General features: G+C 45.9%; 1 protein-coding gene across 2 annotated transcripts in view; it reads left to right on the forward strand.

Annotated features, from left to right (window-relative positions):
* Window positions 1-20,615, forward strand: part of ADAMTSL3 (ADAMTS like 3) — a 355,553-nt gene that overhangs the window by 268,264 nt on the left and 66,674 nt on the right. For both annotated transcript variants that reach the window (XM_077124346.1, XM_077124347.1), the window contains exon 17: window positions 5,181-5,310. In XM_077124346.1, the coding sequence (XP_076980461.1) occupies window positions 5,181-5,310 (130 nt within the window). The remainder of the gene's footprint in view (window positions 1-5,180; window positions 5,311-20,615) is intronic.

Below are 20,615 nucleotides of genomic sequence, written 5' to 3' on the forward strand. Positions count from 1 at the left end.
CTAGTCCAGGCGAGAACTTGGATTGAAGTGTTGGAGGAAAGCACATGAGGAGGTAAAAGAATCTGTTGAGGAGCTGGGTAAGAAGGTGGGAAGGGCAAATCCGAGACTGAGCTTTCTGCTTCTGAGAATGTGAGTGCTGAAAGGAGGTCCAGTTAAGCAGATGGGAATCATGAGTTCACTCTGGTACCTAATGATTTAAGGTGTCTGTAGACTTCAAATGAAATGTTGAATAGGCAGTTGGATGTTAGTCTAAAGCAGAGTGGAGAGATTTGGACTGCAAACATATAAATAGGTCATCTGTGCATGGAGGGGTCGAAGGCAGAGGCTTTGATGCACAGGAAGTGAGTACATCTGAGCATTGGAGAGCATCTAACACTGAGCCGTGAGGTCAGTCAGCATTTAACGGAGGAAGAGGAAGTTGCAATGGTCTGTGAGAAGAAGTGGTCAGCGCCATAGGAGAAGAACCAGGAGGAGGATGTGGTGTGGTGGAAACCAAGGTCAGTCCCCAAGGTCAGCCCCCAGGGTCAGCCACGCTACATGCTGCTCAGAAGCAAACTAAAATGAGGACTAAAAATTTAGCAATTTACCTGAATTTAGCAGTCATGAGGCTACTGGTGACCTAAGAGAGGGGCATACCGGTTGAGTGGTAGGGATAGAAGCCAGATTTGAGAGGGCTGAGGAAAGAGTGTTGTGATCAAATGGAGATAAATAGAATTTACTTTTTGAGGCAAAATTGGGCTGTGGTAAAGTAGACAAGGAGAGGGTAATGGCTAGAGGGCATCGTCATTGAGGGAGAGCATGTGTGTGATGTGATTTCACACCCGAGGGTGTGAGGCACGTTGGAGAGGCCATGAAAAGACCCTGGAACGAAAGCGAAAGGCCAAGTGGTCAGTAGCTGTCTTGAGGAGAAAGAAGGGAATGCGATCCAAGGCACAGCCTTAAGTAGTTGGAGGGTGGACTTCCAGTTGAATAGGCCTGGAAAGGCCCTGAGGGATATGATGGGAGGTGGGTTTATGTGCTTGATGGCAGGGAGTTCCCTGTATTTGCTGAGAGTGGTTGGTGGTTGAGTAGACAGGTGTTTGAGGTCATGATGTAGCATCTTTGATTATACTGCTATTCTAGTTTGCTAGCTGCCGGAATGCAACACACCAGAGACGGATTGGCTGTTAATAAAAGGGGATTTGTTTTGTTAGTTCTTCAGAGGAAACCTCTTTCCACTGAGGTTCTTTCTTACCTGGGAAGGCACAGGATGGTCTCTGCTGGTCTTCTCTCCAGGCCTCTGGGTTCCAACTTCTTTCCCCGGGGTGATTCCTTTCTGCATCTCCAAAGGCCTGGGCAGAGCTGCGAGTGCTGAGATGAGCTGTGCTGAGCTGCTTGGGCTGTGCTACATTGAGTCTCTCATTTAAGCACCGGCCAGTTAAGTCAAACGTCATTCATTGCAGCAGGCATGCCTCTTAGCTGACTGCAGATGTAATGAGCAACAGATAAGGTTCAGGTACCATTGGCTCATGTCCACAGCAGTAGAACTAGGCACCGTCTCCTGGCCATGTTGACAACTGAATTTAACTATCACAACTGCTGAATTCACTTGTTGGTATTTAATTTAGGATTTTTCATATGAACATAAGTGATGTCGATGCTTGCAGGCATACTCCATTTAGCATGGAATGACTATAGCAAATGGGAAAATGGGAAAGTAAGCCACATCAGCCCAGTATGGGCTCATTTTAGCATGTCCCCTGTGGAGATAAGTCCTGCCATGGTCCATCAGCAGCCTTTGCTTGGTTCTCCTCAGGCCCCTGGAGATGACACAGACCTCTGGCTGTAGTTCCTTCCAGCTGCTCAGGATTAACTGGTCACCTCCTCTCAGGCTCTCGTGGTGTTTATGGCCCTTCTGAAGGCCAGGTGGCTCTGTGATCCCTCATCCTTACCAGCTGTCGCCTCAGGTAGTTCCTAAAAGGAACAGCCTTACTTGTTTGACTTGCATTTTAACACCCAGGATGATATTTAGTCTTCGGCACATCTCTGGGGCCACAGCCTGGTTTGTGTTCCCATTCTCTTGTGAGCTGGGGCTCATCACAGGGTGCGCCCCATCAAACTGGCTCTCAGGAGACAGAAAAAGCGATCTTAACTGTCTTTTCAGTATGACCCTGTGCAGGTATCTCTATGTCTTAATATAATAATTTATAAATATTTTTGAAACGAAGAAAGGCATAATATACAATACAACCCTGTACATGCATTTGATCTGTAGATACAGATTTTGGTATTACAGTTGTAGTAAGGTCAATTGGAGTTTCCCATACCTTCACTAATCCTGAATAGTTGACATCTTAGAAATAGTCTGTTCTTAGAAGTTCTTAAAAGAAGTTCTTAAAAGAACTCCTATACCTGTCTAAACCCAGTTCTTTTTTCCCCTCTTGGGAGCAGAATTGAAGGAGAACAGCATGGCTGGGTCTTGACTATCAGTTTCAGATTTCCCCTCTTACTGTTATATTCATTTCAAGTTCTCAATTTTTAATTTTTAATTTCCAAACAAAAAAAAATCATAATTTTTGGAAAAAATCATCCATTTCACTAAGGTATTGACATTTATTACCTAGAATTGTAGTCTCGAGTTGTTTTAAGCTCCCTCTTCTCTTTTCTTTTGCCACAAATACTTATTCTTTGAGGTGTTTTTAGGAAAATGACTTTAAATAAATTCTAATGGTTGGATCTTTGAGGTTCAATCATTATTTGTTTATGGTTGGATTATGTTATAGACTGTAGTAGAGACTACAATATGCAGAGACTGTTAACCCGCAAAATTTCAGACTTTTTGCAGCTAGGATCAATTTTTGTTAATGAGCCTTGAGTGCCTTTTTAAAAAAAGAATATATCTAGTTCTAAAGCCAATGGTTATTTGGCCATTAATTTAACATTCTTTTGTAATTCAAATAATTTAGCCTGTATTTATTTTACAGTTTGATCTGTTAAATACAGGATTTCACCTTAGAGGCTCTAACTATAAATTTCGCCCATTGTACTTGGTCTTTCTCAACCCTGTGGTGTGTGCCGTGTGGGGGTGGGGGGGTCATCTGTCATGTGGAATTAGTCATGATTCCTGGGGGCGAGTGGCAGCAGCCCATCCCAGACCATCCTACACCAAAGGGATAAGGAAGAGACTCTTGGCTTGGCTCTTTCCCTCTTAGAGTCTGTGATTTCACACTTAATTATTAGTCTGCTCATTGATGAAGGCTTTGAATTTTTTATTTCTTTACAGAAAAAAAATGACATTCTTTATGATTACACTGCAGAAGTCAAATGTGAAGTGAAAGATATTGCCTCATATGACCAAAGGAATTTGTTAGAAAACTTACACTGAAAAGCCAACATTTTATTTCTAAATGCAGAGCTGCAATTATTACCTACATTTTGCTTAACATAAGATGAAGTAAAAACATTTTTATAATTTTTACTTTATTTTAAAGATAAAGTTTTGATCAAACCCCTTGAAAGGAGAAGTTTTATGAAAGACACATTTTTTAGCCCAGCCCACGAGAGGGGAGATATTGTTGACGCAATCTTTGGAAAATACAGTCTAGCAATAGTTACCCTGAGTCATCTATTAAACTTTAAATTCTTTTTAATAGATTTTATTTAAGACAGAACTGTGTTACAGCCACAGTTTTGTAGAACTCTGCCCAAAGTGGTTAAAGTGAAATTGCTCCTGTGCTTTAAGAGGCACACACTCAGTCTCTAGAATATGTCTCAGAATTGTCTCTGAGCATGCTTTCTACATAATTTTGATGACAAATTGAAATATATGTGCAAGATAACTGGATTTTTCTCAGATATAAATAAATGAACAAACCAGGAAATGACATCTTTGCTCATATAAGACCGCAAAGGAAGTTCTGACATTTGCTAATGAGAGCCAGAGTTGAGTTGTAGCCGTATGTCCTTATTTCTCAGGTTAGCCAGAGTTTATAAAGTGTTCACGGAAGATGAATGTATATTTAAGACTGTATCCTGCTATGGTGGGGTACATAAAGCTACAACTGAAGGCAGCAGGAGAAAACTTAGTGGAAAGAACTAAACATGACAAATATATATTTTATGTATTTTTGGCCAGTACTGCATTCTGTAAAATAGTGTGAAATGGTTGAGTTGAAACATGGCACTTAGGAAAAGAACCACAACATTCCAACATAATAGAATGTACATTCTTGCACGTAACTGAATACATTTGCATATTTCAAATAACAGAGTCAGTTGCTATTAACAGTTTTTATTTCATTTTTCAATCGAAACTTGATTTATATTTTCTTCGGTCTGATCTGCCAATAATTCTTCTTGTCTCAAGAGACAGAAAATAGTGATTAAAAAGCATATGCTTTGGGGACCTCAGAGGAAACCATCACTGAGAAAGCACGTGTTGAAACAAGGAGTAAACTGTGCTTGTGCAAGCTGGGTAGTTGGACCACTGAATTAGGAGTCGGGAAATCTAATCTCTGATTTTGGTCCTACTACTTTTTAACTGTCTTAATTCCTCTCTAGACCTCAGTTTCCTTATTACCAGGTTAATGAAATAGAGATCATGATGCCTTCTTTTGACCTCACAGGGTGATTATGGGCTTAGTGGCAGATTTTAAAGACATCTGTGGCGTCACTGTTGTTTTTTCTAGCCATAGAAATATTAATTATAGTAATAGTAAAGAGGAACTCAAAACCGTAATGTAAATTTTAATGAAGGCTGTATACCAAATTTAGAGCATCTGCAATGATATAAAGTGTTATTCTTTAGCAGCTGATTTGAAAACTCCTCCTAGCAGAACCTTTGTATGTGTTTGGAAGGAGTACTTTGGTGGTTCGTTTGGAGGAACCCTAGCTCTGAGTACATTTGGAAAGCAAGTCAGCCTGAGAATGGGGGGGCAGTGGTGGGTGCTCCATGATGTCAGCGGAGAGTAGATTTGAGGGGAGGGAAAGAGGTGTGAGTTTGAAAGGTGAGTGCGGAAGTATCAGAGACGGGGCGACTTTGGAAAGAATGGAGTCGTGTGGCCCCGGGTGGACCCTGAGGCAGCTGCGGTGTAGCTGAGAGGGCAGGGGCCCACACGTGGGAAGACGCAAGATCCCAGTGTCTTTTACCCCACTGTCAGTTACTTGGCCTCATTTGCATTTTTCTCATTTCCAACTCCCAGGCCTTCAAGAAGCCATAGCAGTGTGCTTGCACGCTCAGACCCGGAGGACGGTCAATGACACGTTGTGCGACGCGGCCCACCGCCCCCCAGCCATGAGCCGGGCCTGCAACACGGAGCCCTGTCCGCCCAGGTAGGCAGCGTCGTGTGCGCCGGGACGCGGGGTACCTGGGCTGACATGCCCCCCTGCGTAGAAATGCACGTGTGCATGGAGACCTGTGAGGTGGACCACCTGAGCCTGCTTCTGAGCGCTCTTCTCTGCTCCAGTTATGCTCCAGCCACATTGCCGCTTGCAGGCGCAAACGCTGCCGCGTTGACCAAGCACCCTCTTTGTCTTGCTCTTTGCTGATCAAGCACAGATGAACATAGACTGGCTTTCTGCTGGCAGAACCATGAGGTCAGCCTGGCTTATGGCTTCTTCCTCTTTCCTTCTCCCCAAGGCCACTTCTTCCCCAATGTCCCACCGGAGAGCTCAGGATCCGAGTTAGAGTTTAGCGCTAGTGCACAGTTAGTGCTCAGTGTTTGTTGAATGGCTGAATGAGCCCCAGTTTGTCGTTACCTGGTGCTCACATGAATGTGTTATTACCCTTTCCGTCGACTTTGCGTTGGGTGTCAGGCTGTAGGCGCACTGCTCCAGGCCCCAGAGAAGGGGCGAGTGTTTCCTGTGTTTGGTCTTCTTGGTCTAAAAGTCTGACCTTGAAAGTTAATCTGCTTATTTGCGTAAGTCCCTATCCAGTCCTGGGGAATTTCGTTAGAAGGGTCAGTTTTCCCGTGTTCCTTTGTACCTGATGGGTGTGGTCCCTAGTTTCTCACACACGTCCTTTGCGTCCTACATCCTTTCCTTCCTCACTCCATTACCTTTATTATCATGACACTCTTCTGTGATAAGAATCATCGGCCAAGATGAGAGCCAGCTCCTGGTCACCTGCCATCTCTCTGCCAGAGTCTCTTCCTTCTTCTTTGTAAGTATATTGCCCGTTTAATGAGGTGTCTTTATTTGCTGAAGGCAAGTTTTTTGGTTCCGAGAACTCAAGGAAGTTTTTTTGAGTGGCCCTCCGTCATACTGGAGTGAATATAAATAGCATTTTATGTTTATTCAAGAAATAAATTGGGCTTCTGGAATTCTCTTGACCCTTCTGATTTTGTCTCCATGAAATTTGTTGGCGCTGATGCAGAATGGTATGAGGGTGGTGAGGGCAGGAATCAAAGAAGTCAGGCCACCCTAGAAACCAAGTTCTGCACGTCCTGAGAAGTCACCCAGCTTGGCTGCCTTCCCTTGGGAGACCCGTTCCCCGGCCGCCCCGGCTGAGAAGGAGACGGGTGCCAGCGCGTGCCTCGTCCTTGGTAAACCACACCAAGAACACTGTGGGCATGCTGTCTGTATCCATAACCATATTTCTGGCTTGAGTTGTAGCCGAAGGAAATGCCTGGAACTTCTTGGCTTGTGGTAGAGCAGTTTCACCGTGCTGGCTGAGACGGGGATGTGCAAGCCTTCAGGGTTACTTCGGTGGGCAAGGCCTGGAAGGGGCATCCTGAGACCTGCTTCCTTCCCGCCCTCCCCGTCCCCAGGTCACCGCACTTCGCAGGGATCCTCACGGGCTGTGGATTGCAGAGGAGAAGGTGCGGGGAGGGGGTGTTCGGAGGTTGGCCCCACTGGAGGTCGGTGCCCACCTTGTTACGTGTGTCCAGATGCCCTGAGAGCATCACATACATGGGGGTCGGGCCCCAGCGTGCACCTCTTAGGACACTTCATTCCTCAGAGAAACGGCAGCTGTGCTGAGTGCATACAGCTTAGGCACTCAAGGCTTCTGGGTTTCTGGGTTTTTTTTTTTTCATTCTCACATCGGGACCACTGAATTAGATATTTTTGGAAATGCCTGAGTTTCTCTTTTCCTCTCCCCGAAGCGATGAAGATGGGTGACCCCCCTGTTTGCTTGGGGGCAGGGGAGGAGGGGAAGCACAGGGAGGGAGAAAGCTTTATCTCGAAACATTTGCCCATGAAATTGGAATTGTGTGCCATGTTGTTTTGTGAACTGTTTTTCTTTAACTTAGTTTTGGGATGGGGTGGGAGGCAGATGTTAAATAAACTGTTTTTAAAGTGTCTAGTGCTTGCTGTAGAGCAAAATAAAACAAGGTCCAAGAGCAAGAGTAGTGTGAGGCCCTAATACAGACTGGGTAGAAGAGGGGCAGGGGCGGGAGGGGGGCAGGGCGGGCCTCTGGGAGGGACGGAGGGAGGAGGAGGAGAGAGGGAAGAAGGGAGGGTGGGAGAGAGGGAAGGAGGGAAAGGAGGCAGCAAAGGAGGGAAGGAGCAAAGGAGGCAGGGGGGAAGGAGGGAATGCTAAAAGCCACGTAGGAAATGGCTGGAGAGGTGCAGAGAAGAGTGGCGTTGTGTGCAGAGGGGACGTGCAGAGGCCTGAGGAAAGAGAGGGGACGTGCAGAGGCCTGAGGAAAGAGAGGTGGCTGTGCTGTGTGGGAGGAGCTGGGCTGAGAGGAAACGAGGGTTTGCTGAGATGAGAACAGGTTTGGCAGGGCCCAGAGTGCCCAGGCCCTCAGGCTATGGTAGCACCTGGACTTGACCCAGAGAACCAGTGGGTGTCTGGGTGGCCTGAGTAAGGGGGTGAGGAATGAGACTCACCATCTGAAAGGGAGCTCAGAGCCCTGAGCTGGGAGCAAGGTGGCAACGGCAGGAGGAGCTGTGAGGACCACCCTTTCAGCTTCAGTGTCCCCTGTGAATCTGCAAATAGTTTTTCTCAGTTATTCATTTCCTTCCTGCTGTGTATGTGATGCCAGAAACATTGCATCGAAATAATCGAATCAGCTTCTGTGTTTGTAACCGCGAATATCACCACATCTCTGTGCTTTTTTCCAGAACTTCTCAGAGCATCCTTAGAAACTGATCTACAAACTGTGCTCCCCTGTGCTCTCGGGTTTTACAGAGGTGTCTTAGGATTCCACAATCATGTAGTTCTTCTGTGTGCTAATTTTTAAACAGGAGAGAGGACTCGCTAATTACTTATATCTCATCTAAATCCAGTGTTTTCTGCTGTAAAACTTGCACACCAGTGTTGCAAGTACTCCCTGGTGAAAAGTAGCTGATACTGTTCTTACGAAGCCCTAAAACGCTTTCAGCGAGGTGGTAAGGGATGGACAACGAGCAAGTGCTCTCGTGTCCCATGAGAACTGAGTTTTAGGCAGTGGGTGGTTTGATTTGCCCATTGGGCGCAGCACGAGGCAGCGCCGGGTCCCACACCTCTCGCTGGCGGTCTCCTGGGCCAGCCTTGGCCCTGGGATTGGGGAGAGGGGCAGCAGGTCCCAGGGTGTGCGCCACCCCACCGCCGGCCGGCCCCTGCACCCACAGCTGCCTCGGGGGCTATGTAAGAAATGGTGTGGATCACACACGCTTCAGATGGTGGCTGTGACTGGGCGGAGCATGACATTCTTGTAGTCGTAAACGGAGAGTGAGAGGAAGGGGATGCTGCCAGAATTGGGGTGGGGGGGATATGTTATTTCTGGATTTAAATATCATTCCAGAGTAACATGGAGCCAATCTTCACAGAGTTCTGTCTTCTGCCTCTGATGAGAAACAACGACAAGGGAGGATGTGAGCAGCAGTCGAACAGGTGGCAGCTGAGCAGATGAGGACGGGTGACACGGGACGGGTGTGCAGCTGAGCAGATGGGGACGGGCGACACGGGACGGGTGTGCAGCTGAGCAGATGGGGACGGGCGACACGGGGCGGGTGTGCAGCTGAGCAGATGGGGACGGGCGACACGGGGCGGGTGTGCAGCTGAGCAGATGGGGACGGGCGACACGGGGCGGGTGTGCAGCTGAGCAGATGGGGACGGGCGACACGGGGCGGGTGTGCAGCTGAGCAGATGGGGACGGGCGACACGGGGCGGGTGTGCAGCTGAGCAGATGGGGACGGGTGACACAGGGCAGGTGTGCAGCTGAGAGGGGCCACGGGGTGGCAGGCCCTGTGAACACGGGTGAAACTCCATTTTGCTTTTTCACAAAAATAACCTTTTTATGATCTTGAAGGCTGTCATAATATGTCATCATGTTATTTTTTTCAGAAAAAACATGCTAAACTGCGAAACAGTTCACAATTCATTCTCTGTCCATTCTTAGAATTAGTACACACAGTTGAAATTGCAACCTAAATTCTGAACAGTATCTGATAAACAGCTTGATTTCCTATTTGTTAAAATTTTTTTGTCAAGAATTAGTCCAAATTAAACATTTTCCCCATCATTTTTTATGAAACTTTGGTCCCTTTTTAAAGAAGACTCACATAAAGTGCCTTTTTTGTTTTTAGTTTTCCTCCAGTAATATGGACCTGACATTCTTGACAGTTTACTTCTCCGCATTTAGCATATCTGCCCTATCCATTCCCGCCCGCCATTGTCATAACTCAGGTTTTCCCGAGCCCTTTCAGCAGTTTCTAGAGGACCCCCTGCCTTGTGTTGGCCCCCCACCACGTCCACACTGAATTACAGGAAGGGGCTTTCTAATCTGCATGGTCACCACGGGGTGCCCCACGGAAACCACTTCAGTGCTTTCCTTTTACCTGTGGATTAAAACCCACGTTCCTTACTTTGGCAGTCAAAGCCCCTTGTGTCCCTGGGCCGAGCTCTCCAAGAGCACCTCCCGTCACACCTCCTTCAGCACGCGCACACACATGCACGCACACGTGCACACGCACACACATATGCACACACATGCGTGCATGCACACACATGCACACACACGCGCGCACGCACGCGCACACACACACCTGAGGAGCTTGCTTAGTGACCACACTGAGTTCGCTGTGGCTCACGCCCTTGGGGTGCCTATAGTGCCCTCCACCCGGAGCCCTTCCCAGCCGTGAGAAAGTAATTCTCCTCCATAAAGTAGCCACTGACTCACTCCTCACTGGTGTAGGGAAGTCCAGCAGAAGATGACGTAGGTGCCTGGTGGACAGACAGCTTAATAGGAGAGATCTTGGCGTGGGTCAGGAGACGTGGGGTCGAACCCCAGTTCTGCCCCTTTGGAGGCACTACAGGCCCTTAGCTCTCTAAGCCTAGTTCCTTTATCTGGATAATAAGGAAAATGTTGAACAAGGTCTCACTGAGCTCCAAGCTTTCATTTTTGAGTCTGCTTTCAAGTTGCGTTTTTCACTTACATCCTCAGAACTACGCAGAGCCCTTCTGCCCTTATCCTCATGTCCACTCCTGAGTGATTTGAAATGCTCGGTGTTTGGTTGACCTGCCCAGGAAGGCAAGGCAGGGTTGAGTGTAATCGGCAGCGCTCCTCTTCTTATGTTCACTAAGTCGGAGCAAGATTTAACAGAGAAGTCTGGAAACTGGTTCTTAATGCTGCTGCAGAGTGAGTGCGGATCCATTCAGACAGCATTTGTGTGCAGTATCCCCTCCCCCATCCCCGTACCTCAGCCAGTGTCCCTGTGCATCCTTCCTTGGCAGTCTCTGCCAAGCTCGGAATAGTAGAGCAGATGATCTGTCTTGGCCCACTTAGCAAAATTAAGAGTCTGTTTTGATGTGAAGAGAAACATGAGTTCTCATTTCAAAGTTGCAAATTTAATAAACCTTTCAAAGTTTGAGCATTATATTGGAAAAAAAACAGCAGAGACAAAGGTTTGATGCCAAAATAAAGGTAAGTTTACAAAAATGTTTTAAGTTCTAGAAACCAGTGGTGTAGGAATAACAGGAAAAGTGTGTTGCGTAATATTTTCCATACAAATATTTACTGACTCCAAGGGCAATAGCAGTAAAATATCACCCCGGGGTAAAATCTACCACTGAGCTTAGGCTGAGCACTCAGTGGGTCTTTATTTACCCAAAGGCAGATGCGTTTGATGATGAGCCTGGACTCTCCAAGGTAGGGTGTTGTATGTTTATTTGCTCTTTTGAGTCACTCCCTCTGGTCTAGCCTATAACTCCTGAGTGTCTTCTATTTACGGAGTTTGCTTTTTCCAGGAGAGAGCCAGCAGCGTGTAGAAATACGCAGGGTTACATAAGGGCCCCTCGGTCTGAGGAGAGCTTTTTCTCGGGCAGGATTCAACATTGCTGGGAGAGCAGTGGGGGAAGCAAGAGACAAGAGGGATGTGTTTCTAGCTCAACTTGTTACCTGGTTATTGACATGCACAAGAACCTATATTTAGTCCATTGTCGTTAATAAGAAATTGTTACCCCTTTCTTGAGTAAAAATAGTTCCATCTCTAGTCCCTTGTTCCTCCAATTGATTCTTCTTGCTATCGACTTTCTCAAAACATGGCCATCCAGAAGTCATTCCAAGTTACCTACGTATTTAAGCTGAATAGTTTAATAGTGAGACACACACCTTCTAAATAGCCATGTAATCTGATTGTCACCAGAATATGACCTCTGTATCTACTCTTGGTGATTTCCCTCACATCCAAAGGCACAGGAAATTTAGCTATAATCAGTATTAATTAACACACAGCTAATCAAAATGGTGTTATAATTTTACTTCTGCTCCACATAAAGGTTAGTGATGAATCTGGTATAGAAAAGGATAATTATAACAGCATGCCCAGGGCACAGGCGTGGACATGGCCTCCTGCAGCAGGAAGGGGCACCGTGTGATGGGGGGATACTGGGGCCTGGGGTTGAGCCAGTGTAAGTGGGAGTTCAGTTCCCACGGGCAGTAGGGAAGGAGGGTCTTCCTTTTGATTCAAAGTTTCAGTGCTGCTTTGTGAAGGGAAACAGAAATAAAGTGGCTGCTGATCACAACCTGAAATCACTGCTTATGTGCAGCTGCTTAGCGAGGTGCAGGACGAACCCAAACAGGGTCTCGTGTGCAGACTCAGCGCCACGCTACTTGCTGGCTTAGTGGTTGGGTCCCCAGCGTTTTCACGGGCTTCTGTGCTGCAGTGTCCTTAGAAAACCTGGTCTAGCTGGGGGCCTTGGGGTTGGATCAGGCAAACACAGAACTGTAGACAGGAAGGTCAAGGGTAGAAAGAACAGGGTAAGGGGAGGTAGAGAGAGAAATCCCCCTTCAAACTGAGCATGCAAAGTGAAATTCTAAAGCACATGAAAAAATCTAAAATCCATGAAGAAAGTTAACAATTTCAACAATTGAAGGATGAATTCTCTCCAGATGAAACTAAAATACAAGGGTAATCTAAAAATACTTGAAAATAAGTATTATTATCAAGAGGCTTCTCTGGAGGTCACTGTTACGCAAGCTTCAGTTGGACATTGCTACCTACCATAACTTGCCAAACCCCAACCAAAACCATCTCAGCCAACCCTAAAGAACACCTAGGGCAATACATAAGAAACGGTTCCATGCACTAGGGTGACTTTCCGGAAACTACAACCTTCTAATGGGTTCATGGACCAGGTAAGTCCTGAAATGCAGAGGGGCCAGCCTTTCCAGAACATCAGCAAAGTTCCATTCCCCTGTCCATATTATTGGCAGCCCCTTCTAGCATGAAAAAGCTAGAATGACCATAGCCCAAATGCCCCTAAAGAGTGGGAGAAAGATGAAAGGTGATGGTGGAGTTATACAGAGAACGTAGAGTTTAACAAATGAGTATGATTGCTTAATCATTATTTTGATATTATTTTTAGTCTCCAGTATCTTAGAGCTGGAAGTAACAAGCTAAAATAGTGGAATTGTAACCCATACTGTTCTAGTTTGCAAGCTCCCAGAATGCAATACACCCGAAATGGAATGGCTTTTAAAAATGGGAATTTAATAAGTTGCTAGTTTATGGTTCTAAGGCTGGGAAAATGTCCTATTAAAGCAAGTCTATACAAATGTCCACATTAAGGCAGGGTTTCTTTCTCAGCTGGAAAGGCACATGGTGAACGTGGCGGCGTCTGCTGGCTTCCTCTCCAGGGCTTTTGCTTCATGAAGCTCCCAGGGGGTTTCCTTCTTCATCTCCGAAGGCGCTGGCCGGTGGACTCTGTGGTCCTCTCGTCCTTCCTGTGGCTACCCCGTCATTCTGTTGTCATGGTCCACTCTCAGAATCTCAAGACTTTTCCAAAACGCTTCCTCTTTTAAAGGATTCTAGTGAAGTAATCAAGGCCCACCTGGAATGGGTGGGGTCCCATTCAGTGGGGATCATCTCACCAAGTTCCCAGCAAGCAGTGCTGACTAGGGCTTAGGAGAAACCCACAAGGTTGGATGAGGGCTAAGCATGGTTTTCTAGGGTGCACAAATCCTTTCAAACCAGCACACATACCAAACTGTGAAATCTGTTCTACAACTGATTGTTGCGATGTGCTTTAAAATGTCCTCTTTTTTGTGTTTATGTTATTTTTCAAAAAAGAAAAAAAAGGAATGTAATAATAATAATGGTAACATAACTTCACATATTAAGTGGTTAAGAAATGCATAAATACTACAATAAATATGGAACTTAAGAAGTGCTATTAGGATATATGGAGAGATAAATTAATAAATACTATCCATATAAAGAACTAGAATATATAAAACAGATTTGACAGAAATGTGATAAGAATAGGTATTAAAACAGTCAATTAGAAAACCTAGAAATGAAAAATGTTAGGGAAATAAAAGTGTGGACTGTAGCCAGTGGGAGAGGGAATTGGTGACTAAAGTCAGCGTTGACGAAGCCACCTGGGTCAAAACACAGGCCACTCAGGGTGTAGGCAGAAGGGAACAAAGTTATGAAATGTGGAGGTTAAGTTGAAAATTTCCAACATGCATCTGATCAGAGTTCCATAAACTGAAAAGACAATAATGGCAGAAAAGTAAGATATGAAATAACCATTTTACAAAAACTTTTTAAAAATTCTTTTCTTGTACTAAGATATAATTGAAAAAAAATCCCCACTCATATGCTTAGTAGTAGAAATATAGACTATCAAGGATGACAAGAAAGACAGATTAACAGCAGACTACTTAGCAACAGCTGGAGATTCCATACGATAGGGAGCAGCATTTCAGAGTACTGAGGGAAAAAGTGTTATCAACCCGGCCAAACTGTTATTTCAAGCGCACAAATAGAGACTTCTGTCTCCAGCAATATGATGAACTAAATATCCTGATGCTCTTCTGCTAAAAAAAAAAAAAAAAAAAAAAAACTCCTAAAATACCAGGTAAAATGTATAAAATGTCACTTTGAAATGCAAACTAAACTTGTAAGAAAATAAAGGGAACTCCTCAGAAACCAAAGCCATACTGAAGCCCGGGTTCAGAGTGGGCACCCAGTGTCAGGGCCCCCCCGTGGGAGTGTGGCCAGGCTCCATGGACCACAGCTTGTGGCCGTCACAGCTTTTGCCTGGCCACAGAAGAGTCCTTGTACCTGCAGCAGGTGAGCAGTGGAATGAAGGGCCCCGACTGAAGCCAGATGTGCAAAGTACTGCACCATCCCCCCAAAATAGCTGTGGTAAGGAAGATTGTCAGAGCCTCTGCCTCTGGGTGGAGGTAATAAAAGACCCCAGAGATGGAAAAACCAAACATTGGCACTTCATCTAGCAGCAGGGTTTAATTCACTCCAGTTTCGTCCTCTGAAAAATTAATTCACATTGGTCTTGACAGAAGTTAGTGCCAATCCTATGTGAAGGGATGTATTCTTTACCAAAGCCTTAAAATTCCCACAAAGACCCAATGAGCATGAGCTTGTAATAAAAAAAATGTAAAATCCCCAAAGAAACAATGCGTGTAAGTCAGTTTGAAAACCAATAAAAAAATCAGATTCCCAGAGCATCAGATATTGGAATTACCAGGTAAAGAGTACTTAAGAGATTGTTTAAACATTTAAATGTATTAAAAAGAAATTTAAAACCTAAGCTAGTATGGTAGATTGAGTTACATCCCCACAAAGACATTTTCAGGTCTTAGCCCGCGGCTCTGTGGATGGAACTCCTCATATTTAGGAACTTGGGAGATGCCGAGGCCAAACTGAATCAGGAGGCCCTTAAACCACAGTGGTTGGAGACCACAGAGTGGAGGTCCTGGCACACGGTGGGGGCTGCAGCCTCAGCAGGGCCCTGAGGGCGATGGCTGGGCGGTGGCGGCAGAGGTCAGCGGGCAGCAGGCCCTGACGGGACACTGCAGACCTCCGAGAAAGCACAGCCTGACAGCACCTTGAAGTTCTAGCTTCCAGAACTTCCTGTCGTGCAAACTCACAAGTCTGTGGTATTTGTTGTAGCAGCTGTGGTGGTTGGAGTCTGTATGAACCCCAGAATCATGTTCTTTTAATCCCTTCCTGCGGGTGTAGACCTCCTGGAGGTTGTTTCAACTGACGTGTGACCCACCTCGTTCAAGGTGGTCTCGGCCTCTTACTGGAGGGCTTTACAAGAGGATGGAAGCCACAAAGATGCTAAGAGTTGACAGGCAGACAAGTTTAAGGGAAAAGTCCTGGAGAAGCTGAGCGGAAGTCACTGAAGCCAGAAGCTGAAAACCACAAAAACTGGAAAAGGAGGACCAACCGATGTCACATGTGCCTTGCTGTCTGACAGAGGAGCCCAAGCTTGTGGTAACCAGTCTTCAGAGCAGTGTCCTATTGATGCCTTAACTTGGACATTTTCCATGGCCTAGTAACTTTGTAAATTGTAAGTTACTAAATCCCCACTGTAAAAGCTAATCCATTTCTGGTATATCGCATTTCATCAGCTTACTAAACCAAAACAAAGCTTTAGCCAAGTCAGACAGCTGGGAACAGTAAACCCTCAGACACCTGGAAGGTTTTCTTCCGAGTATCAAGACATATGACCCCTCCCATTATAGTAAAAAATAGTCAGTATTGCGGATTTCATATGGTCCAATGTAAATACTGGATTTAGAAATGAAAGATAGTTGAAATCTAATAGCTGTAAGCTGGGATAAACAGGTAAAGAGAAAATCAGTTAGCAAAAAGATAAAATTAATGAAATTGCACAGAATAAACCACAGAAAGTAAATAAGATATGTAAAATATGCAGAAGCGTTGAGACTCAGAAGACATTGAGAAAGTATAACAATTATGTAAATGGAATTAGAGAAGAATAACAAAGGAAATATTCAGAGATAATGACTGAGAAATATTCAGAATTGATGAAAAACATGAAGCCTCAGAATCTGGTATCACAACAAATCCCAAGCAGGAAAAATAGAACTAAGTCCACACCCAGATATACTGTTGTTAAAGTAGAGAACTCCAATTTCAACGAGTCCTCCCCTTTGAGCCTGAGCTCTGCTCCCATTTCAGAAGGTCCTTGTGTCTGGCCCTCTCATGGGTCCTACAAGGTGACTCATCTGCTTTGGAACTTCCGAGCCACCAGCTTAGAGTTCCGATTTCTTCAGACTGTGAACTAACCAGCGCTTCTCCATCTGCTCTCCAGCTCACAGTGTGTTTCTGTTACATCTTCTCACCTCTTTGTTGATGAATGTTTTTTTTAAAAAACTTTTTTTATTGTATAATATAACTAATATACAAAGCAAAAAAAAAAAGAAAAAAGCAATAGTTTTCAAAGCACTCTTCAACAAGTAGTTATAGGACAGATCCCAGAGTTTGTCATGTGCTACCATACCATCCTCTCAGATTTTTCCTTCCAGTTTCTCCAGAGCATTGGAGGCTAGAAGGAATATATATATAATATTATATATATATTTAATATGAGCAGGCACTGGGAATCAAACCTGGGTCTCTGGCATGGCAGGAGAGAACTCTGTCACTGAGCCACCATGGCTTGCCCTATATTTTTTTATCATTTTTTTTTCCTTTTTGTGACAAATAACATATATACAAAAAAGCAATAAATTTCGAAGCCCAACACAATAATTAGTTGCACAACAGATTTCAGAGTTTGAATGGGTTACAAATCCACAATTTTAGGTTTTTAGTTCTAGCTGCTCTAAGATACTTAAGACTAAAAGAAATATCAATATGATTCAGCAGTCATACTTTTTTGTTAAACCCTACCTGTCCGGAGCTTCTTCTCTTGGTCTCTGGTCCCCGGCCGGCGGGGGAAGACGCTGAAGAAAAAGACTCGGACACACTCCTCCAGGTTTGTCGTAAGTGCCAAGTTTTACTGGAGCTAAGCTTACACACCTTGTTACATTTCTCACGCAGGGGGGAGACTCCCTGCGGGGGACAACCTCTATGCGGCCGTCAAGCACGGCTCTCTGCGGGCTGTCTCCCCGACTTCCCGCCCGGGGTCCTAGATATAGTGTGGTGATTACCAATGGCTGAGCTACACGTACAAGGCTGGGATAGGTGGATAGGAGAGGCGGACGTGTACATCATGGGCGGAAGTGACGATCGGGTGCCATCTTGGCCCGAACGTCGGGTATACGTATAAGGCGGAAACAGGATGCGGGCGCCATCTTGGCTCACTCGATGGGCGGGGGGAACTCTAGAGCAGGCTGCAGCGTGTCCACTAGGCCAAGACCCGGAAAGCGGCTCTCTACATCTCCCCCTTTTTGTTTTAATAACCGGTTTGGTCCTTAGACCGTATTCTCATACCCAGTGCCTCCATTGATGAGTGTGCTCCCGTGGGCTTAAGTGGCCCACCATGTATTTTGGTGCTTTGGGGAGTCTGGACTAGGGCCGCGCTATCTTACAGCGGACCCTCTGGCACCGACCAGAATGCTCACCTCATATAGAGACCGGAGAGCTGGTGAACTGGAAACCACTTAACTCTCCCTGCAGTGCTTCGCCTTACAACTGGGTTGAGCGGGGATTTCGAGAGTGACAGCCAGGGTGATAGCAAAAACGTGCTGCAGCAGCCTCTGTGCAATGGCATGAGCTTGGCCCGGTCTGGCCAGGACTACAGGCGCAGCTCCGCCGGCGAGACCGCAGGCGCACAAAAATAACAGCCTCTGGCGTCTTGCTATACACGGGTGGAGGACAGGGACTTTGCAACAAACCTTGCGGATAAGAGCGTCGCCTCGGGTGACCGAAATGGGCAATTTTCTGAAAGAGGAGGCACATGAGCGTTCGAGTCGGCGGACAGTGCCATCATGGTGGAGACATGCAGCGATCCTTTGTCTGGTTGGTTGTAAGACTGCTGCTGTCATCTTGTTGGTTGCCAGCAGGGTTGGGGACCGCATTTGATGTTTCAGGTTGAGGGTTGGTTGCCGGGTTCTTATCAACTGCCGATGAGACTACGGTCCTCACCAGTCTTTCTGGGACCCACACCGGTTGCCGTCCAGGTTCCTGGGGAAAAACACAAACAGAGCCTCTGGCCCAACTAAGTACCGGGTCAGGGCCTTTCCATTGTCCTGACAGAATATCTTTCCACCGGACTAGACCTCTATGCGGTGGGCTTGAGGTGGTGTGTTGAAGGGCAGGTGTCACCCCTAGTGGGTTTTCATTTAGAAAATTATATGTAAATAAAGCCACTGACAGTTGAGCCTTCGGGGATAGGCCATGGCTTTTTCCCCCTTTTTGTTTTTTGAGCAGGTCTTTAAGAGACCTATGTGCTCTTTCGATGATTCCCTGTCCTTGAGGATTATAAGGGATGCCATGCTTTAATTGCACCTCCATAGTATCACAGAACCTTTGAAAGGTTTGACTGGTGTAAGCTGGTCCATTGTCTGTTTTTAACAATTTTGGCTTGCCCCATGCTGCCCAAGCGGCAAGGCAGTGCGAAATAACCTGGTGAACTTTTTCTCCGGTCTCAGCCGTGGCGAATAGTATTTGGGAGTATGTATCTATAGATACATGTAAATATCTCACTTTGCCAAATTCCGCATGGTGAGTGACATCCATTTGCCAAATGTCACCTGGGATGAGACCTTTGGGGTTGATGCCCAGTGAAGGGGCTGCCTTTTGCTCGGAACAATTATTGCAGGCTCTAACTATATCTCGGGCAGCTGCGCGCGGTATTTGAAACCGTCTGGCTAAGGTGCTTGCATTGACATGATATTTAGTATGAAATCCTTGTGCTTGTTGATATGGTGTTAGCACTGGGAAAATATGTGGTTGCCGAGTGGCCTTATCTACTAGGCGATTTCCCTGCGCCATGGGACCTGGCAGGCCTGAGTGAGCTCTTATATGGGTTATGAAGAAGGGGCATTGCCGGGAATATATGGTTTCCTGAAGTTTGAGGAAGAATGGTCTTACTGAGGAAGAATGCTTTATAACGCCCACCGTTTCTAAAATATTTACAGAATTCACTACGTAAAGGGAGTCTGATACAATATTTAGAGGATCGGTGATTTCTTTCAGGACAGTGATAATGACTTGTAATTCTACCCACTGAGGTCTTTGTGGTTGAAAAATACTGTCCTGGGAGTACTCCCTTCTACACAGTATGCTCCTGAACCGGAGCTGGAACCATCCGTGTATACGGTGAGGGCATTCACTAGTGGCTTGGGTGAAGTCACTTTGGGAAAAATTATTGGGTGCTGGGTAATGAATTGCAAGATGGGATCTTTTGGGTATTGGTTGTTAATATCTCCTAAAAAGGTACACCTGAGAATAGCCCATTGGTCTATGCACCCAGTAAGCGTTTCGAGTTGCCGGGAAGAGTATGGCACTCTGAGGTTTTTAGGGTGTTGGCCAAAGTGTTGCACTGCTCTTTTTAGGGCTTCTGAGGCCAATTCTGCAACCGCTGTGGGATAATGTTCTAAACTTTTTCTGGGGGAGATTCCGGGGTGGACCCAGAGTAGTGGTCCTTGTTGCCACAGCACTGCCGTAGGCTGCAGTTCTGTGGGCAGCAGGCAGGCTTCAAAAGGTTCATGGGGGTTTATTCTTTTTATGACAGCGGTGCTGAGTGCCTCCTCTACTTTAGCTAGTGCTCGCCGTGCTTCGGGAGTGAGAAGCCGGGGAGAGGTTATATCTGGGTCTCCTTTCAACAAATCATATAAAGGTGCCAGTGTGGCATTGGGTAGTTTTAAGTATGGGCGAACCCAATTGATATCCCCCATTAGTTTTTGCAGGTCATTTAGGGTCTTAAGAGTGTCTGTTCTAAGAGACACCTTTTGGGGGGAGACTTGAGTGGGCGAAAGCTTCGCTCCCAGGAAGGTGGCATTATCAGCCATTTGAATTTTTTCAGGAGCAATCATGAGATTGGTATTTCTGAGCGTCAGCACTAGATGTGACAGCGCTGCCTGAAGGAGGGGTAAGTCTGCAGAAGTTAGTAAAAGATCGTCCATGTAGTGAACGATTTTCACTCGAGGGAAACGTCGCCGGGTATCAGTTAACCGTGCGGCAACGTACAGTTGACACATAGTAGGGCTATTGGTCATGCCCTGGGGCAGGACTGTCCATTCAAATCGTTGGCTAGGCCCTTCCTGGTTAAGGGAAGGTATGGTAAAGGCGAACTTTGGGGTGTCTTCAGGGTGAAGTGGGATTGAGAAAAAACAGTCTTTAAGGTCTAGTATAAAGACAGGCCAATGCTCCGGTAAGGCGGAGAGCAAGGGTAACCCCGTTTGAACAGGTCCTAGGGGTTCCATACAGTTATTAATGGCTCTTAAATCATGTAATAGTCTCCATTTCCCTGATTTTTTCTTTAT

The sequence above is a fragment of the Tamandua tetradactyla genome, chromosome 12 (assembly GCF_023851605.1).
Source record: "Tamandua tetradactyla isolate mTamTet1 chromosome 12, mTamTet1.pri, whole genome shotgun sequence".
Lineage (NCBI taxonomy): Eukaryota > Metazoa > Chordata > Mammalia > Pilosa > Myrmecophagidae > Tamandua > Tamandua tetradactyla.